The sequence below is a fragment of the Cebidichthys violaceus genome, unplaced genomic scaffold (genome assembly GCF_023349555.1).
Source record: "Cebidichthys violaceus isolate CVI_PGR_0920_01 unplaced genomic scaffold, fCebVio1.0.p SCAF_10, whole genome shotgun sequence".
Classification (NCBI taxonomy): domain Eukaryota; kingdom Metazoa; phylum Chordata; class Actinopteri; order Perciformes; family Stichaeidae; genus Cebidichthys; species Cebidichthys violaceus.
Genome location: NW_027176263.1, coordinates 2,185,975 through 2,205,753, shown reverse-complemented (window position 1 = coordinate 2,205,753; position 19,779 = coordinate 2,185,975). Strand labels below are relative to the sequence as shown.

The 19,779-nt window shown below is 42.8% G+C and overlaps 1 protein-coding gene across 1 annotated transcript; it reads left to right on the top strand.

Annotated features, from left to right (window-relative positions):
• The first annotated feature begins 1,418 nt into the window (after positions 1-1,418).
• LOC137879455 (coiled-coil domain-containing protein 6-like) lies at positions 1,419-14,018 on the top strand. The gene is made up of 9 exons (XM_068720182.1): positions 1,419-1,696; positions 2,800-2,949; positions 4,742-4,870; positions 5,425-5,528; positions 6,134-6,294; positions 8,118-8,274; positions 9,099-9,199; positions 9,892-10,013; positions 12,741-14,018. The coding sequence occupies exons 1-9, from the start codon at positions 1,442-1,444 to the stop codon at positions 12,933-12,935; spliced, it is 1,374 nt and encodes a 457-aa protein (XP_068576283.1). The 5' UTR covers positions 1,419-1,441; the 3' UTR covers positions 12,936-14,018.
• The last annotated feature ends 5,761 nt before the right edge of the window (positions 14,019-19,779 follow it).

Below are 19,779 nucleotides of genomic sequence, written 5' to 3'. Positions count from 1 at the left end.
TGGTGTTCTACTGATGCAATGGCTCAGTATGCTGATGTCTATGCTGTGGACATGAAAATCATGTGACTTTTTTTGGGTGGGATGGGGGGGGGGGGGGGGGGGGGGGTTGTAAAGGAAGTCAGGTAGGGTGCTGTACCACATCCCCTTATACTACTGTCAATCAGGGGGTAGACGATCCTTTGATATGGTTGAACTGTCAATTTTGTTTGATATGTGTTTTCACCTGAGCAGATTTTTTGATGTACAATTCTTACTAACAAGAGTGAAGCCATTGAAATGTAACTATTCTAGCACTTTGGTTATTCAAGGTCTTTTAGAGGCTATAGCAGCAATGATGCCACCACAAATGTTTCAGACGTCTTTAAAAAAATAAAAAAACCTAAAAATAAAAAAATAAAAATGCATTGATTTCGCAATACAATTGTTTCTCGTCTTGTCATTGTGTCCTTGAACATTTGTTTTTATTATGTAAGTGATGAGACACTGCCCTTCAATCAGAGTTATGTGCTGCCTCCAAGTCCCCACCAAAGTGTCCTTCAGCAAAGAATCTCCAGGGCTGCTTGTTTCCATGTTTGGACCACCTTGTTGGGGCCAGGAAACAAGAGTTTCCCCATGAGGATATTGCTAATTTATGTTGAATAAGTAATTAATGGACTGCATTTACAAAGCCAGAGGACACTTTGTCATGTGGACAGGGGGAGTCTGGGATCGAACCACCAACCCTGATTAGAGGATAACCCCTCTAACTCCCCACGCCCCATAATAAAAAGTAAACATTATTCCAAAGCAGTCCCACCAAGTCTTACCTCTCACATGTATGATTTATTAACATTTCATATCCCACTTCAAATTGATGTTTTATGCAGATGATGACTAATTTGTTGTTACTACAGGACTAGTCACTAAGAAAATATGTACTAGTAGTACTGTGCAGTTGATCGTGGTAGTCTTTTCTTAGAGGTGGAACACAGTAGAGTAATGCTCTTCCACCTATCCTATGTTGTATGCAGATGATGCATCATTTGTTGCCAAAGGACTAGAAAATATTTATACTAGTGGTACTGTCTAGTCTTTTCTTAGAGGTGGAACACAGTAGAGAAATGCTCTTCCACTTACTGATTTATCTATTTAGCATGATCAGTCCCTTATTTTCCCCTCTTTTTTAAAACACATGCATTTAGAAATATCCACCTTTTAAATTAAACGGGTAGACAAGACAGGGCACACTTAAATGCTCTTGTCGTTCAGGTCAAAATGCATTAAATATTCCAGTTTCATGTGTCATGGATGCATCCTGCATGTACTGGAGACATCCTGATGGAGGCGCTATGCCGACACGAGAGCGCAAGGTCACACGGTGTACCATTCTGCTGTCTGCGCTCCACAAACGCTGCAGCTGCCTCCGTCCTCCTCCCTACACACTCCACACTGTCGCACAGCCATGGCCGACAGCGCAAGCGAGAGCGACACCGACGGAGCGGGCAGCAGCTCGGCCACCCCGATGTCGTCCTCCGCTTCAAATTCGGGGAAACCGAGCGTGGTCATTTCACAGTTTCGTCTGGAGGAACTGACGAACCGCCTGGCCTCCTTACAGCAAGAGAATAAAGTTCTTAAAATTGAGCTGGAGACGTTCAAACTCAAGTGCAAAGCCCTGCAGGAGGAGAATCGGGACCTCCGCAAAGCTAGCGTCACCATTGTGAGTAACGTTAGCTAGCTTAGCTACATGCTAACCACTTATTATATTACATTTGTCAGCCAGTTGGCGATGGCTAATGTTGTTCGTTTACTGTTAAATAGTCAGTGTTGACACATTTGAAGTGTTACAATGACATGTTATCTGTATTTTATCACAACACTCTGGTGTTTTGCTAGCTCAACTACCATTAGCTAACGCTAGTTTGGTTGCTAATTTAGCCAGTAGGGCTAACGTGTGCTAAGTGGTTGGACAGCTACAGTTTGCTTTGTTTTGTTTTGGTTGCTAATATTTGCTAACGTTAGCTCAACGGGTAGTGTTACGTTGAACTGCGGTAAAACTAGGTGGGCACCTCACGATGCAAGTTACCTACGGATGTTAGCTATTTGGGCATCTGATAACTCACTGCTATAGATATTGTCACCACGTTATGCCCGACGAGGATACGGTAACCGGGGGAAAATAAATACCCTCGCAGCATTGGCATGGACCTATGCGTAATGTCTTCATGCTCGGTTTATCAGCCACAGTTTCATAAAATGTGTAACTGATCTGTTGGATAGATGGGGAAGTATGTAGGCCAAACTTAGCGAGCTAGCTAAATGCCAGGCTCATATGTTGGCAAGTCAGCCACAGTGCACCCTGTCCACCCTAAACGTGTGAGGCTCAGATAGCTGTTTGCTTTCTGTTGTCTCCCTCATTGTTCTTCAACAACTGACAAATTCTACCAGCTTGCAAAACAGTATTTTAGCTTCGAGGTCAGTGAAGAACGGGGATGAATAATTTGAGACTGGTACCAACAAGGACAGACGTATCATCACACTGTAATGCTAGCTGTTGTAGCTGTCCCACACGTTTCTTCAGTGTTTCACTCTTCCCCTCATTGTCAGTACTGCATCACCCATTGAGTCATTAGGGAACAATTCTGCTTCCTCTTTGGCTGGCAGATTTCACTGCAGTAGATTTAGTTTGATTGGTGCGTATGTTTGCAGCACGGTTAGTGGTCGCTGGTCCATTTAATCAGGATAAAAATGTGATGTGCCCGATCTCAGAAGAGTCTACTTCACTGATGTTGCCACGGTCTCTCATCTGTTTCTGTCCTGCAGCAAGCAAGAGCGGAGCAAGAGGAGGAATTTATCAGCAACACCTTGTTCAAGAAGATCCAGGCCCTCCAGAAGGAGAAGGAGACTTTGGCGGTCAACTATGAGAAGGAGGAGGAATTTCTCACCAATGAACTGTCAAGGAAACTCATGCATGTGAGTGATTGGGGGGGGGGTATACACTGGTTGAAGTTGTTTTTACCAGGCACCATGGTGAATACCCTAACATCTGTTTAAACTTGGTTGATGTACAGATAATGCAAATGGCTACAGTATTGTTGTTGTGTACAGCTTGAGCTTACAGGGTTGGGTGTCTGTGCACCCAGCCCCAAGTATGAGTGCACAGCAGCTATTGCATTATCATCAACTGTATTGGTACTTCCCTGAAGCCTGGAAAGGCTCAAGATGACTTCACTGTGGCTGCTAGCTATTCTAAATGACTCTCAAATGACTCTCCTCCCTTTCTGCCAGTTATTTGGTTGTCTGTTTTCCACATCTTAGTTTCCCAACTGCAGAGCGGCATAGCACGTACACACACATGCGCTCACACTTTCAATGGCTAGCTGTAGGCTGACTAATGGTTTGTTGATTTGCAAAGAAGTGGGAGTCTGGAAGGGATACATGCCTCGGCAGCCCCTGTTTAAGGTCATACAGATGGACTTGTTTGGGTTTTTGGGATTTTGCTTCTCACTCAACATGAAACAGACCTGTGTCTGTCTCTGTCGGTCGACTTGTTGCTGACAAATGGCCCAAAGTGTGTCTGTATACGTGTATATATTCTGTACACGTAAACTAAAATATTATATTCTTGTGATGACTGAGAGAGAGTTGAGCAAATGTGGTCGTTTATTTTATAGGACGTGGAAATGCTCCTGTGCAGAAGCACTTTTGTGAACATTTTTTTTCTGACTTGTGTTTTCCCCACCATTACTTTTGATGATGTACTTTTTACTTTAGTTGTCTAAACTAAAGCAGCCAAATGATACAAGTGCATCAGCAGGTATTTCAGCATGGTTTATGAACTATACTCTGTCCCCCTTTCTTAAATCTTGTAATGTGCCAATTTAGATCTGTCTTTTTAGAGCTACTATAATGTACATTATGCAGACATGAGCACATTGCCACCGTTCATGTATTATTTACAAACGAACAGAAGAACCCAGGTGAGATAAAATATGTCTGCTCGGTGTCCATAGACTGAAACTAAAAGACTCAGACATAGTTGCCACTCACAGCACAGTACAGTTAGGGGGAAGACTGTTAGAGCTGGCAGTTGTTTTTGGCTGAAGGCAGACAAATTATCAAAACAATACCTGACATTGTTGGTGTGTTAATTGGAAGAAAAGTGACTGCACTGGGTGTGGCAAAACTTGGTGGCTTGTTCTTTCAGCCAGGACTCTGCAGAGCACTCAACTCCGTATGAATGCAGTCATTGTTGGTTAAAAAAACTGCCTTGCTTTGTTTCTGTTAGTAGCATGATGGAAATGGTTATTTTGCCCTCTCCAGTCTTTTCCCATGAATGGATTTGCATCCTATTCGCTGTAATGAGTAATCGCTTATATAATTCATCACACAGCCGTCCCATTTTGAATCGGTGCTGAGCCGCACCCTGTCTTTGTATTGGTGGACTGCCAACGGTGGTTACTTTCTTTTGCCAAATCATTATTTGATGCCGTTCACTCCTCTGGGAAGTTTCACCATGAATCTGATAGAATTGTAACATTGGCTTCCTGTTTTGTTAAACTCTGAATATGTTAGCTAAATGTGATGACCTGACACTTGTGTGTTTGTTCACTGTGGTCATTGAATATTTTTTACGTGACTCACGTGTGCCTCTTCTTGTGCCATTTCCCCTCTCTCCTTCTTTCTCATCTCTCTCTCTCGTTTCATCCACCTCCTCTTCTTTTCCTCTGTTCATCCACTGTCTTTCCCTTTTTTCCATCCTTAGCTCCAGCATGAGAAGGCCGAGTTGGAGCAGCACTTGGAGCAGGAGCAGGAGTTCCAGGTTAACAAGCTCATGAAAAAGATCAAAAAGATGGAGAATGAAACCATCTCAAAGCAGCTAACCCTGGAACAGGTATGCTAATTGTGCCAGAGCAAGAACGTTTTAATTACATCCATGAACATGTCTGTCCAGTTGTGGTATTGTGAGACGCCAACATTTCGCCAGCCTTACTTCGTCCCACAGAATTTTAGCTGGAAAGAACATTTTGGTCTGTGAGTCAAACCTGTGTGTGCTGAAGCCAATCCATGTGTTTCCATGTTCTGATGACAGGGTTTTTCTGGAGATGCGTCGTCGTTGCTGCTCACTCATGAATGTATATGTCAGAGTTATGCTTAATGCCACTGTACATTTAGTTAAATTAATGTTTACCAAGAATGTCACTTAACCTCACCACAAAAACGCTAATAACTTTAAGATCATTTCATGGTAATTAAGACATCTTTATAGACCATTTGCCGTTTTTCTATCACAAGCCGGCATAGAGACTGTAGCTCTGTGAAAGAGAAGCTTATCTGGACTGAGACCATGGGTTTTGCATTACAGTGTATTTGTGTGCAGTCTTGTGGATTCTTTTCAACGTCAAGGTTTTTCTACCTCTAAACGTCACTCTTCCTTTTGTTCTCCAGTTGAGGCGGGAGAAGATCGATCTTGAGAACACATTAGAGCAGGAACAAGAAGCCCTGGTCAACAGGCTGTGGAAACGGATGGACAAACTGGAGGCCGAGAAAAGGTGCGGAATGATGGACATTTAAACATCTGCCTGGATGTAAAGCTTGTTTTCAGCAACATCTTGTGGATCATGTGTTCATCAACTAATCTATAAATGTAGACGTAGTTTCAGCCCTAGTTATAAGTATGAAACCTGATGGGTTTGCTGTGACGTATATGTGTAAAACTACTTATAATACACTTTAATTACTAAACCTATTAAATGTGCCATTTTTAACATGGTGAAACACAATCTGTGTAGAAATGTTTTTCCCATTGTCTGACAGACGCACAAAATGCCTGCTTGTCACCAAGAACAAACAGTTTCTCAGCTTCACTTCAAAGTAAAATTAGCAATGATTAACTAACTGTAGGCTGATTAATTACCTCCTGAAGGGCTGAATTTTGTATGTAATTTTGTCATTTCAAATTGGAGCCATTTTCAATCTGAGGTTGCATTAAATAAAGAAAGGTTAAAAAACATTTCATATTTGAGAATTAAGTAAATTGTCTTAAATTCTGCTAACAGGTCTGACACAAAAGCCAGGGGATCTCAAATAGAGCTGCCCATCATTTCTGTTTATACATTTTAATAACAGTGTTCTCTCTTTGTTTTCCACGAACTAGAATCCTTCAAGAGAAGTTGGACCAGCCCGTATCAGCTCCTCCCTCCCCAAGAGACGTTTCAATGGAGATAGACTCACCAGAGAACATGATGCGGCATATCCGTTTCCTGAAGAACGAGGTGGAGAGGCTGAAGAAAAGCTTGCGCACCACCGAGCTGCAACGTAAGTGGCCTCTCAACGCGTCACATGATCTAAAGGGAGTGTGGGCTCTGTAGGGGCAGATGCCATCAAGTGTTGATTAAGGATGTGATTAGTAAAACGGATCCTCTGATACAGAGGGGCAAACTCACCCAACACCCAGACACTGGTTGTTTTCCATAGACCAGAAAGAACAGGATACTCTCTGGTGTTGTCTGACCTGCTTTACATCTTTGTTACCTACTTGTTATTCACTGGTCACATTACACCTGGTGATCCTTGAAGTATACAAAGACGTGGAAATGCACAGTGATCAACAGCTAGCATCTATCCCCTTCTTTCTCTAAAAACCCGTCTACTAAATATACAACATGAAGACGGACTGTTACTAACACAGCAAGCTAGAGCCCCGGTCCCTCTGTAGAAAGTGGTGACGTAGAAATCAGAGACCAGATCTAGGTTATACTATATACATATAATACATTCATACTGCATGGAAATGCAAGCGGATACCATTTAAGAAGTGTCTGTGGTGCATTTAAGGACGCCTCTGTTGCAACATATGTTTTTTTTTAATCTGGCAGTGGCAGTTAATAGAATGATATTTGGGAATAGACTAAAACATACTGTACTATGTTGTTTTAAAACAAATTCACTAGAAAGGAGAGTGACAACTGTGATTGATAGCCAACTTCATAGGTGATTCAAGACTCTTAAAGTAGATTTACCTTTTTGAAATAAAAAACAAACTGGAATTATGACATCAATCTAAAAATATGGATGGTATCAGATTAAAGCTTTGTTGTTCTGTGAGGTGATAAGATAAAGCTACAGATAAAATTATTAAATGGCAAGAAAATTAGAATACAAAAACACTTGTATCTGTGACAAAGTTTTGTTATTTGTAGATAACAGGCAGCTATGGACAATTTTTATTGAGAAATATGCACCTGCTTTGTCTTTAGGATGACACTTATTTTTCATAACTTCATAAAAATGTAGTGAAGAGTTATGTTTTTATTTGGTCTCTGAAACCCTGTAGCACCGTACTCTCTCACACACACACACACTCACTCACTCACTCACTCACTCACTCACTCACTCACTCACTCACTCACTCACTTAAAAATGCCATACTATCTCCTGCCAGTATCTTTCTTTTTTTTTAACATGTACCTTATCAGTCACATCTGCTGTAGTAAACTCTTACCTTCACTTTATTTTATTCATGGTCACTGCATTTTCAACTGTGTTTACAGATTGACATGTTTTATGGCTCATAGGGTGTGGACAAAATAGTAGAAGCATCTCGCAGTATGACAGCAAATCAGAAAAACACTTGTTTGTTGTTCAGATAATCAGAAGTGTTGATTCGGCTCAATTATATCTTAGAGAAATTACTTAATTAACAAAAAAAGCCTGATCACATGCCTGGAAGTTTCTCTCAGAATGATTCTGTCTGTGCTTTGCTTCTGCCACTAGAGGCCGCTGTCTGTCACTCCATCCTTTAATCTACTTTCTGAGACACTGAGTCAACTGCCAGTATCGCTGCTGGAAAATGTCATGATGTTGTTCGCCTTATCGGACATTGTAATCTGCAGTGACCCTCTCACTTTATTTTGTGAAAGAGAATTTTGAAAACAGACCAGGTTGCCCTTTAAGGCCTTTGAAGGGGATTTCATTATCTCTGAACAGATTTTAGACAATGGCCTTTTTAATTGGGTTATTGTGCAATTTTGACATGAAACGCACAAATGTTGTCCTTCATGTTGACATTTAGTGGCGAGGATGTGATCCTGACAATATCTCAACTGATGTAATTTGTTCTGCGCTTGTTCCCCTCCCAGACACGGAGAAGCGAGCCCAGTACATCGAGGAGGAGCGACACATGAGGGAGGAGAACATCCGGCTGCAGAGGAAGCTTCAGAGAGAGATGGAGCGCAGGGAAGCGCTGTGCAGACAACTGTCAGAGAGCGAATCCAGTCTGGAGATGGACGATGAGAGGTAGAGGATTATCAAACAGGTCACAAAATCACATGTGTCAGCAAATCAACTGACGTTGAGAGAGAGAGAGAGAGAGAGAGAGAGAGAGAGAGAGACTTAATTTCTGTACATGTTGTGGTTGGTGTACTGGAGAGGCATTTGGCTCCATTGGCCACTTGCTCAGTCTTGCCACACAGTTTCGATTCAGGCCACAGATGCCAAGATTGCGTAAGAAGCCAATATTGATACAGGGAGACATCAAAATAATTAGCTGTTGCCTAGTTTTATGTTGCCAGATCTGTGTTTGCTTAATGTAATTGGAAAAAGATCCAAACTATCGGGACCATTTGAGCCAAAGACTGCCTTCTTTCTTCCAGCGAATCCCTTTTCCTACTGGCAGCCATTACCCTCAAAGCTCAGGCACCCAAGGGATCCCCAGATGGTTCCCCACTCCGTTGTGAAATGAAATAAGAGTTTGTTATGATGGCTCTTACGGTTTCACATACAGACACAAACGCACTGCTCTATCTCCGTTCGTATGAGATCAACTAGCAATTCATCTAATTGTTATCTTTTTATTTATTGGCTATTGCACTGACTTTATTGCTTGTTATGTCAGTGTTCATTTTATTTTTGTCTGTGATGCTTTTTTGTTGTTTGTGCTCCTGCTTTTTTAAGCACCTTTTATGCCATTTTGTAAAACATGCAAATGCGCCAGTATGGTCCTTGAATAACAAAAGATTATATTTCAGAAAAGAACCAAAGATATCGAAACACATTCCTGCGCACACAGGATTCACATCGACGTCTATTGTATTTTCGTTGACTGGTCATGTCGCCCTCAGGTACTTCAACGAGATGTCTGCACAGGGCTTGCGGGCGAGGACTGTGTCGAGCCCCATCCCTTACACCCCGTCCCCCAGCTCCAGCCGACCCATCTCTCCTGGTAAGTACATGGGGGGAAATTCAGCAGTCAACACGTTGTATTGCGTCAACGAGAATTGCCAACACCTATATAAATGAACGCAACTTGTTTCCTGAAAACAAGCTTTTATCTTTGTATCAAAGATTAACAATGAAATCCATCATATATCTTGTCAAATGTGGAACAAATAATCATTGACAAGTTGAAGTCTTTTAAAGGTCAGTGAAACCATAAATACATTCTCTCTACAGATGGCTATAAAATAATAATGTTTGCCCCTTTATTCTCCGTCCAATCAAATGACCCGCTCGCTGTTCCTTATTTTGTTGACATAGCCGCGCTCGTGGTGCATGTTCCTGCATGTCGGTGTAGCTCGCTGGCCGCCGCTCTGTCCTGCTCTCATGCAGCAGTTACAGCTGAATGTTATGTCACCAACAACCATGCTCGGTGTGATTCAGAGGGATATCCGTTTACAGCCTAAATGTTTGCACAACAATAAAACAGAGCAGGTGCTAGAGCGCTGCTGTTTTTATGTTCTGCCAGCCAGGTACAAAAAGAAATCACCTGTCACACCTGATACCTGGTGTAAAGTAGAGGCATAGCAGTACTTCAGTCTCAGCAACCAAGAGTTGTATTTATAGTTCAATACAAAGAAAGAACATACAGTATGTGCAACTTTCTCTTTATGTCTGCCTTCCTGTCTTGTGTGACAGGTCTGTCATATGGCAGCCACACAGTTGGCTTCACTCCTCCAGCTACACTGTCCAGAGCGGCCATCTCCCACTACAACACCCCCGCCCTGCACGTCCACGGGAGCTCCTCTCATGCCGTAGCCGTAAGTAACCTCCACCCACGCCTTCTGAACCACATGTCGGGAGTTGGCAACCCAGGGCTCAAACATTTAGTTCAGGAAGTTAAGAATCAAAACTTTATGTGCTACAGGTTTTCATTTTACAGTAATAAAATGTAATCTTTGCACTACATTTACTCAGTGAAATGTGATTTGATCTGAGTAAGACTGAGTGATTGGTCCTTTTTATATCTCTGTCTGTCTGTCTGTCTGTCTCTCTGTCTGTCTGTCTGTCTCACTCACACACACAAAAAATAAGCCAAAAAGAAGGTTACACGCCCTACACTGTTCACCTGTTATGCGTGTGGACACATGTTAAACTGGCTTGGCCATCACACAGATATTGTTGCTACGGCATACAAAATATCCCCCTACATTACATTGATCTAAGGAGAACATATCAAAGGTCCATAAATGTCCAAAGGTCCAGTCGGCGGTGCATTTATCTTTTCAATAACTGAATCAACATGCCTCGTCTGAGTCACACATATTTCTTCATTAACTTATCTTTTATAAGGTTTTATATCAGGTTTGTTACAGCCTTTGTTCCCTAGCCTGCTGATGTTTATAGTTTCAGGTATGAATAACATAAACTGTGTCAGTTAAGGTCAGCATGTCTTAAAGTATGTCTTTATATCTCAGATGCCACTGATGGCATGATCTTACTATCAGAGATAATGAAATTCAGCCGCCCTGTTGGTTCAGAAGTGATATTCCACTCCCAGAAAACAACAAGCCGAGGATCCACAACTGTCACACTTGCACCCTGATGAATAGCTGATGCCAAACAGTGTCTGCAGTACACAGTTGGTGTACTAGTTGTGTTGGATAGTTTTGTACTTGTTTGGAAAAACAACACTTAAAGGAGCCAGCTCTTGTGCTGTTAGTCTGAGGGCTGTCTGGTGGTTTAGATATTCAGTTTATTTACAGCGGTACTGTTCAGGGTTCTCGTTTATACAACAGTGCGTAGGATCCACACTAAATGTTTGCGTACGTTCAAAGGAGTAAATGCACAGTCGCCAAAAAAAACATTCCGATTTATTAAACCTTGCATCGTCTGCCAGTGAGCTATTTCCCAAATCTACCTGTAAATGTGCACAGCCTCAAATCCCGCCCTCTACACACTCGCATCCAACCATGAACGGTCAGTGCAAAGCACCGTATGAGTGTTGATGCATAGAAATGAACTGCTGATCAGTGGGTCTATACACGGAGACTACCGAGAGGAAGAACACTCGTTCTATCCTAATTCTTCCATTTACGCAGTCTTAACAGTGTCAGAGTATCTATCATGCAACATAGCTCTGATACTACAGTATGCTGTATCTGTCAATATGGAATAAACCATAAATGAATAAATAAAGTTGTGTTCACTGCAGCAGTTTTACACACAAACACTTAATGAAAACTCATGTCGTGCTTGGTGATATATGCACAGCATTAGAAGATTATTGCTCTGTTCTGCATTGCTTTAACATCAGTTGACGGTATTTTACAGATCATGATCCACAGCTGACCACTAGTGTCGGTAGTTCGGTCTCTCCACTACGCTCAGGGTGCAGATAGCGCTGATTAAATATTAAGCGAAGTTTGATTTGAAGTTTTATTTGGTTTTTATCTTTAACAATTGAAATGTGCTTATAAGTTATGTCTCACTAGTACAAGCACAAATAACACTGCTGGTGATAGATGATAAAGAGAATATAAAAGTGCAAAGTAATGTGTGATATGAAATAATGTGTGAGAGGCATCATTTTTCCTGTAATGATGCCTCATATTTAAATCACCATCTGCGTCACTAATTTGCGTTGCAACCTTTGGTTCTGAAGAGTGAAGCGGAGCAGGGGGTGACTCCTCTGGTTGCAATAATAAGTTTGACTGTGAGAAAATGACTCTACTTCTCACTTGATTTATTTCCTCAGTTGTAAAAGTTTATGGTCTCAATCGCTAGTTTCAAGTCTTCTTCAATACAACACGATGTTCATTTCTTCCATACTTAAAGCTTTCTTCCCACTGTTCTGTTGTAAACCCCCATCTCGTGTGTTCTCCCTCTGTGGTATTTTACATCCATTCATGTTCTCTTGATCTGTGTGGATGGTACAGACCACATCTCTCCCATCACCACTCAGACCACCCAGGAGTTAAACAAGGAAATAACTCACAACCTCAGTCGGATTAATTTTTCTCTAAACCTCTTTTTTTCTTTTTCTCTCTCTTTCTAGTCATAACCAGTAGCTCAGTATGGAAACCATGACTGAGACGAGCAACCTCAGCACTCCTTTTGTAGTTTGAATAAAAATAACCCGTTTTTATCATCATTGATAATATTACTTTCAATATGACGTTATTAATTGTCTATTTTAGTTTCTATTAGGCCCTGGTGTTTGTGTTGCGTCTTATACATTTTATATTTTGAATCTAATGTTGTTGTAATTTACTTTTTCTATTTTAGTTGCATTCTTATTGCTATTCTATTTTGCACTTGTGTCAGTATTACTGCTTTTACAATTATGAATTATTACTCTGTTGTTCATATATGTTTATATTTGTATTCTATTGTTTTTCAATGTTTTAATCTTTGATCAAACTCTGGCACATTTCCTTCGGGGTTAATCATGTTCTATCTTGTCTTAAATTCTTCTGTGTAGTTTCTTAATTAAGATGAGGCATATTTATTCATTTATTTATTTATTTTTCCCTTTCTCAAAACAGAGGCCCTCGCCAAGAAGAAGCACCAGTCCTGACAAATTCAAACGTCCAACGCCCCCGCCCTCCCCCAACACACACTCAGGGGCCCAGCAGGCTCCGCCTCCGCTCCCCCCACCAGCTCAGCCCATGGTCCAGTCCATGTCCTCCCCGGCAGCTATGTCGCAGCACGCAGCACAGCAGCCTCCCTCTCAGCCTTAACGCATCACGCCGTCTCTTTGTCTTTAACGCGTGGGCGCGCCCGCTGAATGCCACGACGCTACCGCAAACAGCAGCTTCCATCATTACCAGCTCTGGAAGTCAAGTTTCTTACTCTTTACCAACTCCACAAAAGAAGCAGCTTCACATGTCTTAGAGGGGAAAAGAAACGAGACTGGCGGCTCACCCTCAGTGAAGCCGGCCGTCTGCCAAATCAACACGTGGCGTTACTATTGAAAGGAATGGATGGACTGAAAAATAATCACTTCTGGGGATTTGTAGGCCAATTATCTGTTCCACATTCTGTCTTGTACATGATGTTTTTTTTTGTTTGCCTGGGACTTTAGCTGGTTGAAAATTGATGTTGTGGCGCTTCTGAGATAGCACAAACAGCACATAAAGTATGTTTCATGGTGGTGTTTTCCGATAGGTTGGATGTTTGAATCAACAGATTGATTGATGTATGGCTAGAGAAGTGGATGAACTGATAGATGGATGTGGTTGATTCTTTTAATGCCTATAATATGACACTCGATTGCAGTAATGTACTCCACTCCGGCTCACCCCAGCCCCCCCTTTGTCTCTGCAACAGTGTCAACAAGTCACCCCGAGCTTAACGCAGCTTCGACTAGGTTAACGAGAGGTGTCGTAGAAACCTCGCTTGGACTCTCTCCATTATAGGGCATTGATCAAACCGAGCTCGTGCCACAGTTTAGTTTCTGAAAGCATTTCAGGCTCTGCTGCTCTTCAGTTATAATGAAAAGGAAAAAAAAAAGCATCCAGGAGGGTGGACACTGGTACATAAACCACAGATAAATGTCACCTTTTGAGGTGTTTAAAAATGTAGTCTGAGGTGTTACTACTTAGTCATGTACTCGGTCTCTCTGCTCTTCTCTCTCTCTCTCTCTCTCTCTCTGGTGTATTTCTGAAAGCTTCTATCATCCGTGTGGATATTCCTCATCAGAAAAAGGAAAAAAAAAAAACATAACGCTCTTTACACTAAATATACATACTGCTAAAACATTCTAAATGAATGGTACTGTTGAACTAAATTTCTATGTATGATTAAAGCTCGTGAGATGACGACCTCTGTTTTTAACTGTCAGTTCTATGGATAACACATTTGCTCTTTATTTGTATTGTGAGAATAAGAGTGAAACACTGAAACGCAAGCTTTGTAGACTTCACAACTGCTGAAATAACTCTGTTCTCTATGATCATTTTTTTTTTCCCCTGACATGACACCGAGATTGTATGCGCTCACTGAATTTGGCAGATCTTAACAGGTGCACTTTTTGATCTTCTTGTGTAGTTCGCTTCACTGGAATGTTCCCTTCATGAGGTCCCACCAAACTCCAAAACACTGGATGATTCCATGTTTTATTGTCTTCTTACTACCATACTTTATGACCTGGAATAATAGAAACATAAGTAATCCCCCTGGCTTTTCTCCCAGGGCCACCATGACGTTGACATTGAGTTAAACATTTGGGAGTTAGGACAAATTTGGTTGAGACATTCATGGTCCCCAGAGGATGAATTGTAATAACTTTGATCCCCTGACATTTCATCTATAGCTCATCATCAGGTCAAATATTCATCTTGTTTGAAACTTAGAAAATTAGTTAATGACCGTACACTTATGACTAATGCAAGACTAATGACATTCCCATCAGCCTCGGTGACGAGCTTAAAGCTGCAGCCAGAGTTTGGGACTGACAAATTTAAAAAAAATTAAATCTAAATGTATTAATTCCAACTACTCAAGATGGGCTATTAAAGTTATGTAGTGCAGGAAAAGACAACAGATAAGACTGGGTTTTCCTGTTTGTAGGTAAGAAGCTTTTCTGTTTCTGCTTTGGCCTATTTTAAATGCTACAAAGTAGTGTGTGTACACTACTTTGTACATATCAAGTTGTGTCTGTAAATATCTTGTTGGCAACATGTTTAATATTTGAAATCTAAATGAATAACAAATACAGAAAGTGTATTTGTCAGCATTTCCTGCTTTCAGGCCAGGATCAATACGTCAGCACAGATGCCGTGCTTCATATCTTTGGTTAGTTCAATCTTTTCTGATAAAGCTCCTTGTGTGTTACATACAGTTTTGCCCATCATAACATCACAACATTGAAATTTGATTTTAAATCCCATGGCATGCTAAACAAAAACCTACCTGTCAACCATTATCATATGTTAAGTAAATCAATTCAGTATTTGTTATTTCTGTCTTGGCCAATGAAGACAACCTCACCCGTTCCAATGCCGCTTCTGATGGTTATCTATTGTAACGGCTGCATCATGTGATAAGCCTCTTACACACAGCAGCTCCATTGACTCATGATTCTGACTTCCATTTCCTAGTTGACATGGTTTTAGCCGGTTCTAACTGGCTGAAGACCAGAGTAGTGTTTTCCATATCAATCATTCCAGGATCATTTAACATGGTAAACACTTTGTAACGTGGGTGCAATAACCTGTGGTGGGAGGAGAACGGGGCAAAGATGACACTTTATAACTTCCGTCAGGTAACTGTAGCTCATTCACACATACAGTCGGTTCAAACTCACCAGAATGAAAATATACACCCCATCATAAGAGTGACATGAGTATATCTTTGTCCAAAGACTTGCTGAGCGTTCTGATACAACTGAAGTGTAGCCTGTGTTTTTCTACCACGTTGCAGTGCTCTCTCTCGCTGCTGAAGCCAGCAACCTGAACTAATCCAAGCAGGAATCTGGACTGGAGGCTCAGGGTGGCCTTGCTGGGTGCTAACGGGGCCTTTGACCTCTGCAGCTTTATGGAGCTGGGCGACTGAAATCAAGAGATATTTATCCAGACTGCAGGGTGGCTCTGTATGTTTACACCTGCCAAACCTCTTACGGAAAAGAACAGCAGGCTGCTGCTTCTAAGGTGTCAAAAAAAGTGCTGGGGAAATGTCAGAATACTAGGTTAGCTTATGTAAAACTGCCAAGAAAATTGGGTTTATGTGGGTTTATTTATGGGCTGTGGATGAGTAACATGAGCTCTGCAGCGAGGGCAGAAGTAATGTCTTTAATAAGATGATTTTTGACATTTGTTAATTTATTTATCAGATTGACAATACTGCAGCTAATATCACATTATATGAAGTACTGTTTTAATGTCAGTTATCGTAGGAAAGAAAAACCCAAACATGTTACCGTAGAATACGTTATTTAAGAAATCTAACGTCCACCTCACTGATGGTTAAAACTATAAACTAGCACATACCAATTACAAACATGTTTTGAACAGACATAAAAAATGTACCAACTAAAAGCAACATTTGCATTTTGGAACATGAAAGGCAAACTTAACTACTCAGTCCAGCTCTAAGTATTATTGTAAATGTGGGCCTTCGTGACAATACATTTTGATATGGCATTTGGGGTGGGCGTGACCAGTCTTTTGTCAATGCAGAAAAGGCCTGAATTAAAAGGCACGTCACACATTTGCTTCGATAACATGACTCATTATAAGAAAAGTGTCAAATCAAGACTTGCAAGTGGGTTTATATGGAATGTGGGCTTAATAGGGACATTTACTCATCCTTCTGGGTCCTTGCATTGAAAGGACATTATTGACCTCAAGGAAGGGACAGAGTTGTGAGGTTACCAGTAAGTCTAGGATTTTAGCCAGCTTAGATATAGGCCAATAATGATTTAGGTCAAAGGTGTCTCCACCCTAATGCAGTGGAACTGGTTGATGTCATACAGGATATTTGTCCAGCAGGAGAAAGAGCAAGGGGAGCTCAGGTCATCTTGTCACACTTTTTCCTTTCACTTCAATTTCTCTGTCTCAGTCACTCATTTGCCATATTAAATAAAATAACAAATGTATTATCTTTAGATTTTTACTTCTCACTTTAATATAGGATCTGAGGTCGTATGTTTTGGACACTCGGGTGAAGAGAGGGGCGGAGCTGTCAACTGATCACCATCTGGTTGTGAGTTGGGTCAGAGGGTGGGGGAAAACTCTGGACAGACCTGGTAAGCCCAAACGGGTAGTGCGGGCAAACTGGGAACGTCTGGAGGAGGCCCCTGTCCAGGAGATCTTCAACTCACACCTCCGGCGGAGCTTTTCTAGCATCCCTGTGGAGGTTGGGGGCATCGAACAGGAATGGACGATGTTCAAAGCTTCTATTGCCAAAGCTACGGCAGTGAGCTGTGGTCTCAAGGTCTTAGGTGCCTCAAGGGGCGGTAACCCTCGAACACCGTGGTGGACACCGGTGGTCAGGGAAGCCGTCCGACTGAAGAAAGAGGCCTTCTGGGATATGTTATCCCGGAGGACTCCTGAGGCAGTTGCAAGGTACCGACAGGGCCGAAGGGCTACAGCCGCTGTCTTGAAGGAGGCAAAGCAGCGGGTGTGGTAGGAGTTCGGAGTAGGCATGGAGAAGGACTTTATTCTCCGCACCAAGGTGTTTTTGAAAAACCATCCGGAACCTCAGGTGAGGGAAACGGGGAAACATCCAAGCTGTATACAGTAGCACTTTGAGGAACTCCTGAATCCGACTAATACGCCCTCTATTGTAGAGGCAGAGCTGGAGGCTGATGGGGGAGCATCATCAATTTCCCTGGTGGAAGTCACTGAGGTAGTCAAACAACTCCACAGTGGCAAAGCCCCAGGCATTGATGAGATCCATCCAGAAATGCTGAAGGCACTGGGTGTGGAGGGGCTGTCTTGGATGACACGTCTCTTCAACATTGTGTGGAGGTCTGGGACGGTGCCTAGGGAGTGGCAGACCGGGGTGGTGGTTCCCCTGTTCAAAAAGGGGGACCAGAGGGTGTGTGCCAATTACCGCGGTATCACACTACTCAGCCTCCCTGGTAAAGTCTACTCCAAGGTGCTGGAAAGGAGGGTTCGGCCGATAGTCGAACCTCGGATTGAAGAGGAACAATGTGGATTCCGTCCTGGCCGTGGAACAACGGACCAGCTCTTCACTCTCGCAAGGATCCTGGAGGGGGCTTGGGAATATGCCCATCCGGTCTACATGTGTTTTGTGCACCTGGAGAAGGCATATGACCGGGTCCCCCGGGAGATACTGTGGGAGGTGCTGCAAGAGTATGGGGTGAGGGGGCCACTTCTGGGGGCCATCCAATCCCTGTACGCCCAAAGCGAGAGCTGTGTCTGGGTTCTCGGCAGTAAGTCGGACTCGTTTCTGGTGAGGGTTGGGCTTCGCCAGGGCTGCGCTTTGTCACCAATCCTGTTTGTGGTATTCATGGACAAAATATCGAGGCGTAGTCGTGGGGAGGAGTGTTTACAGTTTGGTGGGCTGAGGATTGCATCGCTGCTGTTTGCAGATGATGTGGTCCTGATGTCTTCATCGGGCTGTGACCTCCAGCACTCACTGGATCGGTTCTCAGCCGAGTGTGAAGCGGTTGGGATGAGGATCAGCACCTCTAAATCTGAGGCCATGGTTCTCAGCAGGAAACCGGTGGATTGCCCACTCCGGGTAGGGAATGAGTCCTTACCCCAAGTGAAGGAGTTCAAGTACCTCGGGGTCTTGTTTGCAAGTGAGGGAACAATGGAACGTGAGATTAGCCGGAGAATCGGAGCAGCTGGGGCGGTATTGTAGTCGCTCTACCGCACCGTTGTGACGAAAAGAGAGCTGAGCCGCAAGGCAAAGCTCTCTATCTACCGGGCAATCTCCGTTCCTACCCTCACCTATGGTCATGTGGACTGGGTCATGACCGAAAGAATTAGATCGTGGGTACAAGCGGCCGAAATGGGTTTCCTCAGGAGGGTGGCTGGCATCTCCCTTCGAGATAGGGTGAGAAGTTCGATCATCCGTGAGGGACTCGGAGTAGAGCTGCTGCTCCTTTGCGTGGAAAGGAGCCAGTTGAGATGGTTCGGGCATCTGGTAAGGATGCCACCTGGGCGCCTCCCTAGGGAGGTGTTCCAGGCACGACCAGCTGGGAGGAGCCCCTGAGGGAGGCCCAGGACCAGGTGGAGGGACTATATCTCCAAACTGGCCTGGGAGCGCCTCGGGATCCCCCAGTCAAAGCTGGCTGATGTGGCTCTGGAAAGGGAAGTTTGGGGTCCCCTGCTGGAGCTGTTGCCCCCGCGACCCGATCCCAGATAAGCGGTTGAAGATGAGAGATGAGATGGAGACTTTAATATAGAGTTATAAATGGTTAAGTACAGAATGTGCTTTTGTGACAAGTTGGCCCAATACCGGGTAAGTTTTCACATATTTTTCAACAAATAATATATATATATATATATATATATATATATATATATATATATATATATATGTGTATGTGTGTGTGTGCAATAAATGTACTAAATACCTTATACAAGCAAGTGAAATTCAGCACCAACATTGATTGTGTTCGTAGTGCTCCCTGGCTGTGCTGTAATCCACTCAGATTCCTACACACTGTCCCCTACATGCACTACATCTGGTTGAAACTGGTCTGGGGCAACATGTCAATGTAATGCCAGAGTAGAGTACAATTAACTGTGCCTCCCTTGTTCTTTTTTCACATCATTTTTCAGGCAGAAAGGGATTATGAAGCCTAAATCTTTCCTGTAAGACCCTTCCAGGCAGCAGACCTCAGCTATGGGAAAAAAAAAGCATCAAAGTTCCTGAAGAATTTTAGTTGCATTCATAGTGAAAACCAGTCTGACCTATGATCTGCTCTCTTCATCCCTCCCCTGTTCTTACTCTGCCCCTCGTTCTTTCATCTTTCGTGTGTCTTCTTTGTGTTCTTCTTTCCCGTCCCTTCTTTCCACTCCTTTCCTCTGCTTTTTCTTCTGACTTTCACTGTGTTGCTGACCTGAGGTTATGAGAATGTGTGCTATCACATGATGATATAACTGT